Source organism: Vombatus ursinus, unplaced genomic scaffold, assembly GCF_900497805.2.
Source record: "Vombatus ursinus unplaced genomic scaffold, bare-nosed wombat genome assembly UNPS02011572.1, whole genome shotgun sequence".
NCBI lineage: Eukaryota > Metazoa > Chordata > Mammalia > Diprotodontia > Vombatidae > Vombatus > Vombatus ursinus.
Genome location: NW_020951350.1, coordinates 1,137,110 through 1,154,012, shown reverse-complemented (window position 1 = coordinate 1,154,012; position 16,903 = coordinate 1,137,110). Strand labels below are relative to the sequence as shown.

The 16,903-nt window shown below is 35.4% G+C and overlaps 1 protein-coding gene across 5 annotated transcripts in view; it reads right to left on the bottom strand.

The window, feature by feature from the left end:
• The window catches only part of DICER1 (dicer 1, ribonuclease III), a 96,144-nt gene that overhangs the window by 36,260 nt on the left and 42,981 nt on the right, over nt 1–16,903 (bottom strand). For all 5 annotated transcript variants that reach the window (XM_027856534.1, XM_027856533.1, XM_027856535.1 and 2 more), the window contains 8 exons: nt 16,420–16,588; nt 13,344–13,816; nt 11,697–11,829; nt 10,181–10,423; nt 9,568–9,722; nt 8,379–8,511; nt 6,905–6,980; nt 5,804–5,943 (listed from right to left, as the gene is read on the bottom strand). In XM_027856534.1, coding sequence (XP_027712335.1) covers nt 5,804–5,943; nt 6,905–6,980; nt 8,379–8,511; nt 9,568–9,722; nt 10,181–10,423; nt 11,697–11,829; nt 13,344–13,816; nt 16,420–16,588 — 1,522 coding nt within the window. The remainder of the gene's footprint in view (nt 1–5,803; nt 5,944–6,904; nt 6,981–8,378; nt 8,512–9,567; nt 9,723–10,180; nt 10,424–11,696; nt 11,830–13,343; nt 13,817–16,419; nt 16,589–16,903) is intronic.

The window sequence follows — 16,903 nt, the reverse complement described above, 5'->3', positions numbered from 1 at the left end:
AATCACTAAAACAAGCTCATTTAAAATAATCTCATTGACATTAAGTAATTTTTCTTTAATTAAAAGCTGTGAAGAAAAAAGCTTAAGAAATAAATACACAAGATCTATAATAATCAATCAATCAGTAAACATTTATTAAACACCTACCATGTGTCAGGCACTGTGCTAAGCACTGAGATTCAAAAAGAGGGGAAAAAACAGTTCCTGCACACAAGGAGCTTACAATCTAATGGAGAGATGTAGAAAGATGGTCTTACATTTGTTAATGTAATGCTAAAACTTTTTTTACTACCTAAAATTTATGAATATAGTCGTTTAAAGAACAAACTACAATAAATTCTTTATTAGTAAAAAGTCAAGAAACTGAATATTCAGAAAATTTGATAATGGGTTTAGATCGGTTTACCTCAGCAGCCACTGAGTCTAGTCTAAGCCACAGATGAAAGAAATCCCCATTACAACAATTGGTCCTCTAGTCTCTGCTGAAAATCTCTAGAGGAGGAACCTACCAACTCATTAGGAAGGCCATTCTACTTTTGAAGAGCTCTAATTGTTATAAATTCTTTTGTGGGATCGAGCCTAAATTTGCTCCTTTACAACTTCCATCCATCACTTCTGGTTCTGCCCTCTGGGGCCAAACAGAACAAATCTAAGTCTCTTCAACATGATAGTTCTTCAAATACTTGAAGACAGCTACTATGTCTCCCTGAGACCTTTCTTCTCCAGATCCAAACAATCCTTATATGACATGGTTACAATGCCCTCCACCATCTTGGTTGCTCACCTCTTGACACTTTTGAGCATAACAATGTTCTTCCTAAACATGGTGCCTAGAACTGAACACAATATTCCATGTGAGGTCTGAGGAAGGCAGAGTACAATGGCACTATCATAGAGTACAAACAAATCAAAGCACGAAGCCGAATGGTATTATTGAATTTTGAAGGTGAAAATATGTACAGCAAAAGCAAAACAAAACAAAATTTTGGAGACAAGGATGCAAATAGGTAAGCTGTTATTCTCTCTAAAAAATAAAGATTTGGAAATTTTAACAAAAATACTAGGAAGTTCTTCAGACCAGTGTTGCTATATCTAGAAATAGGATCCCTGCCCCCAAAATCACAAAGCAACCTCAAAAGAATTACACAGACTCTGCTAAGCACAGTTCATACCTGCAACTCAGCCCCTGAAACTCTGATTGTAGGATTACATATCTATAGCTAGAAGGTAGCCCATTTAGTCTAATTCCCTAATTTTACAGTTGAGGAAACTGAGGCTTAGGAAGGTTAAGAAACTGACCCACAGTCATGTCAGGTAATAAGCATCAAAGGCTGAATCTGCAGCCAGGTCCTCTGACCCAAAAGCCACTGTGCTTCCCCCCATACCATGGGCTATCATTCAGTATCAGTACCAGTGCTGCTCTAACTCTTCTTTGCCATTTCAGCTCCTCTCTATCAAACCATCTCCTTGTATTCTAAAAGTATATTTTGCCTTGCCTAGTCCATTAACATCATACATCTTTTTACCACAGCTAACTAGAAATGGCTTAGAGATGTTACTGTCGCCATAACTTTCTCAAAGGAATGATAAAAATCACACCAAAAGTCAGAGGAATCTTGAGGATGGTTCCAAGAGCTGCCCTAACATGGCTGACTAGATAAAAATGTTTGAGAACTAAAGTCATAAAGTAGGAAGAAACCGGGATATGGGCCCTAAAAGAATGAATAAAAATGCAAGGTAATTCAAGTTCTCTGAAGTTCTAATAAAGATACCTTGGGGGGTAGAAAATGAAGCCATGTATTTAAAGACAGTTACATAGTGAAAACCAATGTGCATACATTTATTTAGCACTTTTTTTAAAAATCAAAATGGCACACAATTCTTGCAGTTCTCTAACTACACTCCCTATTTTAATGCTGTTGCTGGAGTCACTATTGTCATCATCCAATCATTCAATGAATATCTATTAAGCATGACAGCAGTTTCAAAATCTACTACACCAGGGGTGGGGAACCTCTGACCTTGAGGCCACATGTGACCTTCTAAGTCCTTCGGTTGGGCCTTTTGACTGAGTTCAAGATTTACAGAACAAGTTTGGATTCAGTCAAAGGGCTACACTTAAGGACCTAGAGTGCCACATGTGGCCTCAAGGCTGTAGGTTCCCCACCTCTGTCTTACTACTATCACTACCCAAACTATATATCACCATTTTCAAGATCCAAGAGACAATTACATAAAATTTATGACTGCTGCAGAATACATGTTATCTGTGTAGCTTATCTTAATACATGGTTTTAAAAATACAATGATCCATCTGTTTGAAACAACTCAGCAGACAAATTTGACATTAGTGATACTGTCAAAGCCCTATTTACTGAGTACCAAAACAAAGACAGACCTAAAAAATTTAGCTGTTAACTACTAGTATAAAGCCTCCTACTTGCCCTGGGCTAGTATACTGCATATAAGTTAGAATCATAATTGAAAAATTTTTCCTACTCAATAAATCAATCAAGTACTGATTTATTGAACATTTAATATGTACCCAAGACAGAGTATTAAAGGAGAAAGACGGCTGACTCTGGAATCAAAGGACATGCCAAGGTTCAAATCCTCCCTCTGATACTATCTGTGTGTGACTTCATGCAAATCATTTAGCCTCCATGAGCTTCAGTTTCCTAACCTGTAAAAGGAATAGTTTCAATTAAAGGACCTGTGAGGTTCATTTCAACTCTCAATCTGTGATCCTACATACCTAGTCTTTGTGAAAGACACAGAATTACAAAATATTATTATTGCCCTCAAGGAATTTATACTCTAATTGAAGAGACACAATAAACACACATGTAACAGGAATACAAGAGTATATAATCTGTTAAAGTGTGTGGTATAGAACACATAGAACATACAGAAGTTCAGAGGAGGGAGTATAGTCAACAAGACAAGTCAACAAGCATTTAGTAAGCACTGGCTTATGTGTCAGGCACTGTTCTAAATGTTGGGAACACAAAAAAAAGGTAAATGAGAGTTTTTAAAAAGTCCCTATTCTCAAGCAGCTTCAGAGTCTAATGGGAGAGACAAAATGCAAAAAACTATGAAACAAGATCTGTATAAGATAAACTGGATAATCAATAGAGGAAATGTACTAGCATTAAGGGGCTTGTTGCAGAAAGTGGGATTTTAGCTGGGACATAAAGGAAGCCAGGGAAGCCAAGAGGCAGAGATGAAGAAGGAGAGAATTCCAGGCATGAAAACAGGAAGTAAAAATGCCTGGAGTACGGAGATAGGAGTGTCCTGCTCTAGGAACATTAAGGAGCCCAGTGTTACTGGATTGAAGAGTACATGAGGAGAAGTAAAGTATAAGATGACTGGAAAGGCAGGAGGAAATCAGGTTATGGATAGTTTTGAATGCCAAGAGGATTTTCTATCTGATTCTGGATGTAAAAGAGAGCCACTGGAGTTTACTGAATGAGGAAAAAGGGAGAGGGAAGGGATGAAAGAACTGCCCTTTAGGAAGATCAACAGGTGAGTAGAGGATGGCCCAGGGTGAGGAGAGAATAGAAGCAGGGAGGTCAATCAGCAGACCTCCCTCCCCCAAACTGGCTCCTCTCAGAACTTCCATTTTAAGAAGGCCTAAGCCAATTATTTCTCCACTCCTCTCCAGGCTACATTACTGCCTCATCTCTACAGGACTTTCTCTACCACCCACCTTCTTTCAAACTCCTTTTTAATATACTGTCTTCCCTCATTAGAATATAAGCTCCTTGAGGGTAAGAGCTGGTGGCTGTTTCTCTGCTTATATTTGTGTTCTCAGCACTTGGCACAATGCCTGGCACATAGTAAGTGCTTAATAATTGCTTATTGACTTGATTTTACTTGACTTCCTGTGTGAAATGGTAGGATTTTCTCCTTTGAGTGGTCAAGGATCTCATTGAAGATGCCCAGGTTGTCCCCCCTGCCTGGAATGAATTCTTTTCTCATTACCTCTTGTCATCCTCAGATTTCAATTCAAATTCCACTTGCTGTAAAAATCTTTCCAGGTCCCTGCTGGTTGCCAATGTTTTTTTCTATTCTCAAATGACCTTGTATTTACTTATCTGTTTCTACAGATGAAAATATAAACTTCCAAAGAAAATATAAACTCCCTGAGGACGGGGACAATTTTTTTCATTTTTGTATGTCTATTTCCAGTGTCCAACACAATAGTAAGTGATTAATAAATGTTTGTTGAATTTAACTGCTATATTATTGGGCTTGGTACATTATCACATACAAACAGAAAACTACAGGACATGACAATTGACAGGGAGTATCTCTTCTATTTAGAAGGCACAGCTGGGTTGCACAGTGAATAGAGTGCCCGGCCTGAACTTCTCTGCCAGAGTTCAAACTCGGCCTTACATACTTACTAGCTAGGTGACCCTGTGCAAGTCTTTTAACCCTGTTTGCCTCTGTTCCTCATCTATAAAATGAGTTGGAGAAGGAAATGGCAAACCATTCCAGTATCCTTGCCAAGAAAACATCAATGGGATCACAAAAAGCTGGACACAACTGAAAAACAACTTCCATTTGGATCCTAAGAGGCCCAACCTTTATCACCAATAGTCATCTAATGATAATGTCTATTAATCATGAGACATCACAATTTCAGAAATATTGAAACTGTAAATAACCAAAAAGGTGGGCTGGGTAGATCCTCTGCATGACTGAGGAAAGGACATGGATAAGAATAACACAGGATTAGCAGTTATGAATAGGTTACAATCTTTAACTATTGTAGGAACTGCTTACACTCATGTTCTCACACTGAAGTAACAGGAGTAGGGGGACATTGTAAAATACTCATTCCCTTGTACTGTGTAATCCAGGGACATTGGCCTTCTTACTGTTCCTCAAACAAAATACTCCATCTCCCCATTCTAACCATTTTCTCTAGCTCTCCCCCATGCCTGGAATTCTCTCCCTTCTCATTTCTACCTCCTGGGTTCCTTCAAATCCCAGCTCAAATTCAAATCCCAGCTCAAATTCCAGCTTGTAAAGAAAACCCTTTTTGATCTCCTCTAATGCTATTGCCTTCCCTCTATTATCTCCAATTTAACCTGTATATAATTTGTTTGTACATAGTTGTTTACATGTTGTCTCCCTCATTAGACTCCTGGAACTCCTTGGAGGCAAAGAGTTTTGTGGGGTTTTTTTGTATCTCTAGCGCTTAGTACAGTGCCTGGTACATAATAGTTGATTAATAAATATTTACTGTGTGACTGACTTTATATACATCATGTTATCTTATATGGTCCTCACAACAACCTTGTACATAGCTAAGAATAAATATTATTTCATTTTACAGATGAGTAAGCAGGACATTTAGATGAAAGAAGAGCATGAACAATGGAATAGAGATAGGAAGGAACTTTGGTTGTCTCAGGGACAGTGAGGAGACTAGTTTTGCTGAAACTGAGGTAGGTGTTGGGCAACAGTGGAATGTAATCAAGGGGAAAGTGTGAATCTTATCTTTCCACTTACCTTGGTATAAGGCCTTATGCAAATCACTCCAACCCTTAGAACCTCAGTTTCCTCACCTTTAAAATGGGGATAATTCTTGTATAGCCCACATCACAAGGAAAGCTATTTACAAACTTTAAGTGCATTACACAAATGGAAGCTGTTAGCACATAAATGTGAATTATCATCAGAAGAAGCTCAAAGTACAAACAAAGGGAAACAAAGGGATTTAGATTTGACATGATGGGAAATAAGGTCCCAAAAGACATCATGCCCTTATCCAGTCAAAATCAATACTAACTGCTTTGGGGTAACACTGCCTTCGTTTCGTGGAGCCCGGTCGACCTGGGACACTGGTTTCTTCTTCATCATGCAAATCAAGCTCTTCTTCATATTTAACAGTCTCTTTTCCAACCGGCATCAAATGATCATCTAGTTCACCTGTTCATTAACAAAAAAAAAAGAAAAGAAAATTAGCATAAGTAACCTAAACCTCACTTCTCTAAGAGTTAAAATCACACTCTGTAAGTAAAGTACATTTTGTACTTCTACTAAGTACATTTACTAGTTAAACTCTAGAAGCATTTAACATTAATTCATCATTGTAATTACATTTTTGAACAAAGGATCACAGATTCAGAACTGGAAGGGACCTTAGAGGCCAATGAATCCAACTCCTTATTTTACAGAAAAAGAAACTGAGACACAGAAAGGTCAAGTGACTCACCCATGATCAAAGAGCTAACAAATGTCTGAGGTGGGATTTGAACAAAAAATATCATCTTAGTTGAAGCTCGGTGGTGCAGTGGATAGCACACTGGACCTGGAGTCAGGAGGACTTGAGTTCAAATCTGGCCTCAAACACTTGACACTTAGTAGCTGTGTGACCCTAGGCAAATCACTTAACCCTGATTGCCTCACACACACACACACACACACACACACACACACATACATACACACAAAGAAATAAATAAACATCATCTTACTCTCGTTAAAACTGCAAATGCCAACATTAAATTTTGCTTTTCACTCTATAAGAATGGACTAGGATGGAATTATCCAAGTGGGTGGCTGTCACAAGAAATTTTCCACACCTATCTAAAGGAGAAACATCATCTAGCTGGGTCATGGCAATAGATATCTGGAATACATTTATAATTATGCTATTTCTAAAAATGATGCAAATCAATGATGGGCATTTTTCCACACAAAACAGCCTATTCCTATATTATTTTAAGTCATTTGTTAAGGATACTGTTAAGATTTCCTTTAACTAAAGCACATCATCAACAGTAATAACATCCCTACAAATTTGGGTCCCTATAAACATTCAATATTTCCATCCAAAGGTTTTATTCATGCATTTTCTGTGTTGATGCTGCCTTTCAAATATCCTTACCAATTTTATGAAGTTTTTCACAGCAAATGAGAGCTACAACTCTTTCAGCCAATCTTGCACAACTCATTGGTGGACCCTGAAAATAATGAGACCTTTAATTTATATATGAGCATCATTAAGTTTTCAACTCCATTAATTTAAAAATAGGTAATATATGTTTTACCTCAACACAATATTTTAAAGTTCCATTTACCTGACATTATAAAATTCTGTATTTTAAGAAATACTGGAAGGTCTCCATTTAAGAGAAGATGCATTTTTATAAATTTTTATGGAAGAACAAAAGGTTATCATTATTACAGTTTTAAATTATGATTCAATTAATTAATTTGAATAAAATTAAAACACCTTTTATACACAGTGAAAAGAAAATCTTCATTCCAACCCAAAATTACAAGTATAACACAATCACTTATGTAGCTAGAGGCCTGTCTTAATATATGTAACTATAACACAAATTATTAGTGATGATATCTAATTTTTAATGTGGAATAGGGAATAGGCTTTTTCTCTGTTGCTCTGGAAAGCAGGTTTAGGTAGGAGCAATAGATGAAAGTTAGGCAGATGTCAGCACAATACAAATAGCCATTTATTTTAAATTTATATTTGATTTTATATCATAAATTTAACCATAGACAAACATAAACATTTTAGGATATGAAGAATAGGACTGTATATGCAATCATGAACTTCTGTTATACAGCTCATTAGAAAACTCATTAAACTTAACATAATAGTGACAAAATTACCCTCTTTGCATCCTTTCTATGTGATTTGTATGTGCTGTACTATGATAGTACTTTTTTTTCTGCATTTCTGTCTCTAGCTTTGCCCCAATAGATGCCCACCCTTAAAACAAATTATCATAACTGAGCAAAAGAACTAAACAACTAGCCAATTCTAAAAATGTGTATCTCATTTAGCACCTCTAGCTCATTATCATTCTGCCAAGAATTGAATAGCATTCATCACTCGTCTTCTGAAGTCACAATTAGTCACTGCATTTTTTTTGTTTAAATTAGAGTCATTCAACAACTAAATGTGGTGTTTCAGAAATAGAAAATACTCAAGCAGAAAGTGGATGTACTTGTCAGGAACACTGAAGAAGGGACTTCTGAAATGGTTAGCAAGTTAGACTAAATGTCTTGTAAGGTCCTTTCCAACTGTAAAATTTTATGAATGATATAAAAAATAATTCTTAGGTATTTCTCCTCCTCTTCCACAAGGATATATCTGTCTAGTTGTTTTGTGTGTGGTGTCCTAATTTTTAACTACACTCCTACAAACCACATTCGTAGATCTTAAAAGTACAAGATTTAATCACAGAACAAAATAATTGGAAGGAGGAAGGGAAAGAAAAGAAAAGAAATGAAATATAACTTGTATGGCTTCCTCTACAGTAGAAACTGAAATAAAAAGAAATAATACTCTACAGATTCTACACACAAAGTCTTGCCTAACTTTCCATACTTACAACAATGGCAGCTCGGAGAGGTGAGTTAATTGGCAGATAGAGAGTTGAATAAAATGTGCCATCTGGCAATTCTCGGGTTTTACATTTAGGAGCTAGATGAGTAAACGGATCACTTGGTAATCTTGCACAGTATCTGTGAAAAAAAAAGAAATTCTAAAGTTGGGAAATACTGGGGTAGAACAATAATGGTGTTTATTTTCATTACCTTGAACATGAACTTGGCTTGCAACCATAAAAAGTACTAAAAGGAGTGTGATTTTTAATTCTGGCATACAGGATTATATCAGTGTTTTATTTTAATATAATGATTCTATTATGCGCTTATATAGAACACATCATACTACAAAAACCAGGTATGTATATTCAGACCTTTTTCAAGCCAAAATGTGAAAACTACTCTCTCAGGCTAAAGTAAATAAAGACCATCTCAAAAATACAAATTGGCATAACAATCTAGTGTCACTGCTTTGAAAAAAATATGCTTTCACCTGATATTCATATACTTCAAAAAAGAACTACTATAGAACAAGTACAATAAAATTTATTCAAGCAGAAACATGTATCCATTAATCCAGAGTTGCCAATGAATGCTTATATATTAGCTCAGCTTTTTTTTTAAACCTCCTGACCAGAATTTGAGATTTTGTTTAAAGTGTACTTTCTATACGTATGATGGCTTGGCTTGGTGGAAACAGCTGATGAGTATTTTCAAAAGTACATCACTCTGGGGCAGCTAGGTGGCGCAGTGGATAGAACACCGGCCCTGAAGTCAGGAGGACCTGAGTTCAAATCGGCCTCAGACCAAACACCTGACACTTGCTAACTGTGTGACCCTGAGCAAGTCACTTAACCCCAATTGCCTCACAAAAAAAAAGTCATGGTGAGATATTGGGGCAGCTAGGTGGCTCAGTGGATAAAGCTCCAGCCTTGGAGTCAGGACGACCTGAGTTCAAATCTGACCTCAGACACTTGACACTTACTAGCTGTGTGACCCTGGGCAAGTTACTTAACCCCGACTGCCTCACCAAAAAGAAAAAAGAAAAAAAAAGTACATCACTCATCTGGAAAAGGATATTTCAATATGATTTAGGCAGATCTAAAATGATATTGTTTACTTTTAAAAATACAAATCTTTTAACAGCCATAGATTTTTAGTCTTGAAATAAACACAAATGATTTAGTACCATACCTATTGATGTGTCCAATGGCTGTATTAATTGTGACTCTTGGACTTCCATCATCTGGCCTCAAAACATATGGTGGGAAAATGTCATCATCATCCACAATAGGTTCAGTTTCAGTCTCACCAGAATCAACTGACTTGGAACATTTGTTTCTTAAGATCTGTATGTTTTAAATGAAGAACTTCTGATGAGAACAAATCTTCTTCTGGTCGATTCTCTCTGCCTTCATACATGCCAATCCTTAACAGGAATTCATTTCTTTATCCATGACCCTTTCTCACTTCAAAACCCTAAACATACACCCCCAAAAAGGTTTCCCCAATGATTCCCAAGCCATATTCCTTCAACATAGGAATACAAAGTCTCCATTATATCTGTATTTGTATTCCTCTATAAATGTTCATCTTTTTTAATAAATGCAACTGCTGAACATTCTAATGTGTAAGACTTAGCTCTTCATTAGATTAAAAGGTTTTTGTTTTCTCTATCCCTTGGTTATGTTCTGTAATAGGGTGGACTACAATGCTCAACACGTCATATTCAATAGAAGCTTATCACTATACACTGAGCTCTCTAGAAATGCTGCTGCTGAAGATTCATTTATTTATGAAAACCTACCTTTTCAATAGCTTTGTAGGTTTTAAGATCTTCTTCAAAACTTTTTATTTTGTCTGAATCAGCTAACATGATATAATTAGAGATGGGTGCCCTTGCTCTTCCCTTGGACTGTACATAAGATCGATATTCCATAGGCAAATCAAAACGAACCACCAAGTTGCATTTTGGTATATCAACACCTTCCTCTACAATACTGGTTGCAATCAGTAAGTTGGTCTCATGTGCCCTAAATTTCCTAAGTACCTGTAAAGAGAAAAAAGTCCCAAGATAAAAATAGTTCTTAAATTGTACAACCATCAATAAAACAGAAGTCAAAACAATGTGCAAGAGTAGGCAGTTAAAACAATTAAACCTAAAAACCAGTGAGCTAATTGATGCCACTATTTCCATACATGTAATATAATGAGTATTCAGACAACAGGCTAAAATGGTAACAGCACAGTAAAAGAACTAAAAGCAACATAAATACACAAAGTACATTCCAAATTAATACCTTAATGTAGCCATAAAATCCAAGCATTTAGTTGGGCTGCTGTGACGTGAGTCTATCTAATTAAGTGACTAAACACACTTATAAAACTCTTGAAATATTGTTAATATAAGAACCTGCATAATTTCTCTTACATATAGTTTTTCAAATATATTGATCTCAATATCCTAAATCTTTCAAATATTTGACATATATCGCAGGCACCTGCTTATTTTATTTTTTGGAGGCTCATCAGTTACCAGCAATTGTGATCAGCAATCATAGAAAGGAGCTTTCTAAGCAAAAACATTCATTCCATTTTGGTATAAAATTTTCTAATATACCAGGTTCAATGGTCTCTTTTTTTCTCTCTACTGGGAAAATTAAACATTGAGCTGAGTTTCAAAAAGGTGGAACAATAGGACTGGTTTTGAATAGTGTCACAAAACTTTTATCTACAAAAATGATTCAAGAACTATACCACTCTTTAGTTGAAAACAAACTTAAAAACCTGAAAGTGTTTTATTGTTTTTCCAACAAGAGTATTTTACCTCTAGTTTAAGTTTCTTTACAAGAATATACCTGAAACTTGGACATTAAAGATGGTAATACGAATCAAGTCCGCAAATTTTGTAAATGCAAAGTCTCTTTAAAAAAGCATTCAGAAAGGTGTAAATATCTTTGAGTTAATCAAACCATAAATTCAATCTGGTATAACTTGCTACAAAAGTCTTCAACTGGAGTATATTATTCTAAACAAGAGCTAAGTTCATTTTTTTCTTTGAAATTGTAGTTGAAATCGTCATCAACCCTCTGAAGAAAAATTAAATTACTGATGATAGGTCAATTAAAACTAGACACTAACTTTTTGGACAATTTTTCAAGTTCAGAGTGTGATTCGATATGGAGCTACTAAATGATAAAGATGTCTTTTGTGTAAATAAACTATTTCAAACAAATGTTAAAGATCTAAATAAAATTTCTAAAGACAGCTTGTCTGTGTAAATCCTAAGTTAGTTACTGAAAACTTATTTTTGTTTAAATTACCTCTTCCTGTTTTCTGAATTCCACTTCCATCTGTTTGTTACGAGGCTGATTCTTTCCAATGCCATGTCCAGTTATAAAATTGCTGCTAATATAAGCCAGCTCTGGATCTTGCTTGCCAGCTTCTTTTATCAATCTAAGAAAATTATATATTAATTTGAAAGTTAAACATACTTGAGGGTCTTTTAAGAAAACCTTCTGCTTGTAAGGTCCACATGAAAAATATAAATTAGTGTCAATCTCCATCACCTCCCAACATGCATTAGATGACCATGGTATTCTGTACCTCCTCTTCCCAACTGCTTTGTTTGTTAAATAGAGGTTTATAAAGACATCAGTGGGGCTAACAGGGAACCACTGAAAATATGTGCATAAGAGGGTGACATTTTAACAAGAATTACAACACCTATAGGCTCAACTGTTTAGGTGATAAGGGGTTACAAGAAAAGCATTAAGAGCTGAAGAACATGCAGTCTAGAAAACTGCTTTCTCTAAAGTTTTCTAGAGCCATTAGAATTCTTGAAAATAATGTGGATATTCTATTACCTTTAACTCAGGCATTTTATTTAAAATAAAAAAGTCAATTTATTCAATCTATAACTTAATGTGTGATACTAGTATTTCAAAACTTTCAAAGACCTGTGATTTAATTAGTTCTATTATATCCGAAAAACAAAAACACCTATCATTCAAGGATATGGATACTCTCTTCCTGGTTTCCATCAATGCTATACAGAACAGTGATTTTCAAAGTATACTTCTGGAACCAGACAATAATAAAATGCTTTAAAATCATTTTATACTGCATACTGAATCAAAACAAAAAAGCAGAAATTAATATTTTTATTAAATATCTCCATAATATTGTCTAAATATCCAGAAAGGAAAAAAAAAACTTTGAAAGAACTGTCAACTCAGTCACTAATTAGCCATGTAACCTAAGTAAGTCACTCAACTCTCTCAAGCATTCTTTGTTCTTGTGGTGGTCACAGCAAATGAACTCAAGTAGGAAAAATGGTTCAAAGTGTGTTGTCTTTGTGACTTGCCCAGGGGTCACAAAGCTAGTAAGTGTCTGCGGCCAGATCTGAACTCAGGAAGATGAGTCTTTCTGACTCCAGGCCACTCTATCCACTATGCCACCTAGGATGCCCAAATATCCTGTCAACTAACAGCTAAAGAAAGTTAAACACATTACTTTTTTATTAGTATATCCACCAAAAGCAATATATAGTTTTAACGTACATAAATCAATTTTTAAACATTCGACTATAGATATCTAATTTATCTAGTTGAAAGTAATACCCTTTGATTAAATAGAAGCAGCCTACAAACCACAAGTTTGTGGCAGAGAGTTCCTGGAAGCTTCCACAGTGACTGAGATTTGGATCCTAGAATCATCAGCCATATAAACATAATCTACTGTAAGAGATGCATCTCTTGAATTAGCTTATACTGTACTGCTTGTACTCATTTCAGATTTCCCAAAATGTACTTTCCCCCTCTTCTCAGCTGTTTTTTAGCAATTACATAAAAATGAGACATTTATGTTATCCTTATAGTTGCTCTCAAAGGTTTTTCTGTGTATCACTTTAAAAATGCAAAATACTTCCTTATTCTACTATAGAAAAACTATTAATCATAGAGTTTTACCTGTTTAAAACAACGGCTGTATATCTTCTCTCCACAAAAATAATCCCACATAAAATATTGGTAAATGGAGAGGGAAAATTTGTCTCTGGCTTCTCTTTTTCTTCAATTTCTTCATCCTCATCATCATCTTCAGAATCACTCCAAGACACATAATTATCTTGATTCCTATTATTATACCATTCAACACTCTCAAACTGCTGCCGCTCATATGGTTTATATTTGCGTAAAATTTCAAGCAGTTTTATTACTTTCGGGGTTACAAATTTCAGGTCAAGTGAGGCAGGTGAGAAGTGCTCTTCACAGAGTGCATGTATTTTCCTTAGGAAAGTGTCTGTAAACAATAAAAACTTCCTGTGCAGCTCCTCTTGCTCATGTTTGATATATTTCTGAAGTTCTCTTACCATCATTCCAGCTACCTTATCTGTACACCAGGGTCCCAGAACCACCAATACTGCTCGGCAGTCTGAAAGAATCTATAAAAAATACATAAACTTTTTTTAAATAATGAAAAAAAAAAGTCAAACAATAATGATCAGACAATTCACAATGTTAAGCCTTCACTTCTCAAATTATGGGAATAAATTTATCTCATAACACAAAGACAAAGATTAATTATTTAAGGATTAAATCCCCCTTCTAGATCTAGTATTCCACGATTCTATTACAACCTACAGATGAGTCTATTACAACTCATCTGACTTTAGGCTATAAAATCATAAACAATAAAAATTAAAAATTCAAAGCTTTAAGTTCACACAGTAAGAATTGTAATCTTATTAGCTCATTTCAAAGTAAATAATACAAGTAATGAGGAAGGGTCAATTTAGTTTAAGAAGCAAAGAGAAAACATTTCCCCTAAATTAACACTATGAAAACACTATAATGCAAGTATTCCTGTACCTGATGGTGATGATGATGATTAGAAAATAGTCAATAACTCCCACTTGTAATACGCTTTAAAGTTTACAAAATATTTTGCTCAGAACTTTGTGTTAAGTTTTACAATGGGGGCAGCTAGGTGGTGCAGTGAATAGAGCTCTGGCCTTGGAGTCAGGAGGACCTGAGTTCAAATTCAGCCTCAGACACTTAACACTTACTAGCAATGTGACCTTAGGCAAATCACTTAGCCCCAATCACCTGACCATAAAGCAAAAAAAAAGTTTTACAATGACATTCCCATTTGACATATGAGGAAACTAAGGCTCAGAGAGGTTATTAGGTCATCCCTCTAAGAAGAGAAGGGACAAGATGAGATCACATCCTGGTATAAAGTGACTGGATGACAGTTCTGAATTCCTGAGGGAGTTCCAAAGGGCAATGAGTGTTTCCCTTCCTCCAAAAAGAAGGATTATTTTGGAGGAGGGAATAGGAAAAAGTTTCCCACCAGTCACACATTTCCCAAAGAAGCTCAAGTTTGTAAGCTTTAGAGTTTAATCTAGGACCTTAAACTCCCTTGCCCTTACCTGGCCCTGCCATCTCCCACATTTGTTATGTTTGGAATAAAGCAGGGATCTAAACAGTCTTTAAAAGAAAATACTGAAGGGAAATTTTAGATTAAATCTATCCAGAGAGGATCCTTTACTACAACTGTTTTAGTAAGATAAACAAGGGCATTTTTACCCAAGATCTATATAATAGTAATATTTGCATGGGATTTGACTTTTCTGATTTAGAGCAGGAGTTCTCAACCTGGAGTCCATGGACCTCATCCCTCTCAAGGCTTCAGGGACATATATGGGGGAATCAATGAACTCAGGTGGAAAAACAGTTACAACTTTATTTTCACTAGCCTTAAATGAAATTTAGCGTTTCCTTCAACTGTTCATTCTAAAACAAAAAAATATAAATTATTCTGAGAGGAGGTCCACAGTTTCACTTGACTGCCAATAGAGTCCACCCCCTGCCCCCACAGGTTAAAAACCCCTGGACTAGAGGAATAATTATTAAAATGAATAGGAAGTATTTGCAGGGATTGACATAAAGACTAACCTTGATTAGAAAGTATAAATGCAGATTTCAATCATATTTGCCATTTAAACCCTTAAAAGATGGTTCCTTGTTTTTTGTGGATTGGCCATCTTACTTTTTAAGAAATACACTTGGGGCAGCTAGGTGGCGCAGTGAAAAGAGCACTGGCCCTGGAGTCAGGAGGACCTGAGTTCAAATTTGACCTTAGACACATAATACTTATTAGCTGTGTGACTCTGAGCAAGTCACTTAACCCCAACTGCCTCACCAAAAAAACAAAACAAAACACTTAAGAGTATGGCTGTGCGGTATAGCAGACATTCCACTGGATTTTAGAGCTCAATGACCTGTATTTGAATCCTGCTACTCTGTCACCTAGGCAAATCACTTCTCCTCTTTGGGCCTCAGTTTCCCTACATGTAAAATAAGTTAGTAGGATTCTACTAACTCTTAGGTCCCTTTCAACTGTGGGTCCCTATGATCCTATAAGTAGGAATAACTGAAAGAACCATCTTAATCCAGGTAGTTACACAAGTTGATAGGATCCCTTTTTAATCTTGAACAATATGTATACACATACATACATAAGGTAGGTAAGAATTAATTCAGTCTCAGACCTCAAAATTAAGAACCCAATTAGGACATGAGCCATTGGAAAAACTTACTACAAAATTTTGTAGTTGACAAAAAAATCAAAGCTAGTCTGAAACTATTTTTCTAAAATAAATACGCTTGGCCCAAGAGTGCCATTGCTTTTCTGATTTACGAAAAACTATAAATTCCGAAATCAGGAATCCCACTGGAGTATGGTATTAACAAGAAAAATGTTTAAAAGAGAAAAAGTTGCATACATTTTAATTTGAGGAGATAAAAAAGCTGCTTTAGAAGAATTATCTTTTTTTTTGTATTAAAAAATTATGTACTAGTTTTCTATCTTCCACTACTAGAATATCATTGAAAATTTCTTTACCTAACTTCTTAACCATAAAATTGAAATATTTTAAGTTATAAGGTTATAACACTCAGTTTAATGCAAAATGACTGGCGAAAAATGAATAGGAAACAATTAAAGCAGTCCTTTCCCATTACCAAATATTTATGCTCTTACCTGTTTAGAAATTAATATAGAATCTTTTTCTTTTGAATGCACAGATATGTTGCAGTCATTGAGAAAATTAAGTGCTTCATCCAATTCCTTTAGCAGCCTTTCATAGAGCCCACTAGTATCAGTATATGGTCCACAATCTACCACAATCTCACATGGCTGAGAAGTATATCTTTAGGATTAAAATAAACACAAATTTTCATCAGCAAAGAAAGCACTGCTGAAAACACAACTTTACAATTTTTCTTGACATCGTCATAAAAATTTAAGAACTATCATATGATAGACCTATTGTTTGCCCACCACAGAATTTATCTGACAGTAATATTATAGGACATAATGTGAGGGAGCATGCCTGCTCTCCATTAGTGTCAACTTCAAAAGGCTAGGCATTTACCCAAAACATCTCAAACTTCTCTTAATAACTTATCAAGAGGGCTTTCAAACATAAACTTACCTGAAAACTTCTTGAAACCATTTATACTTT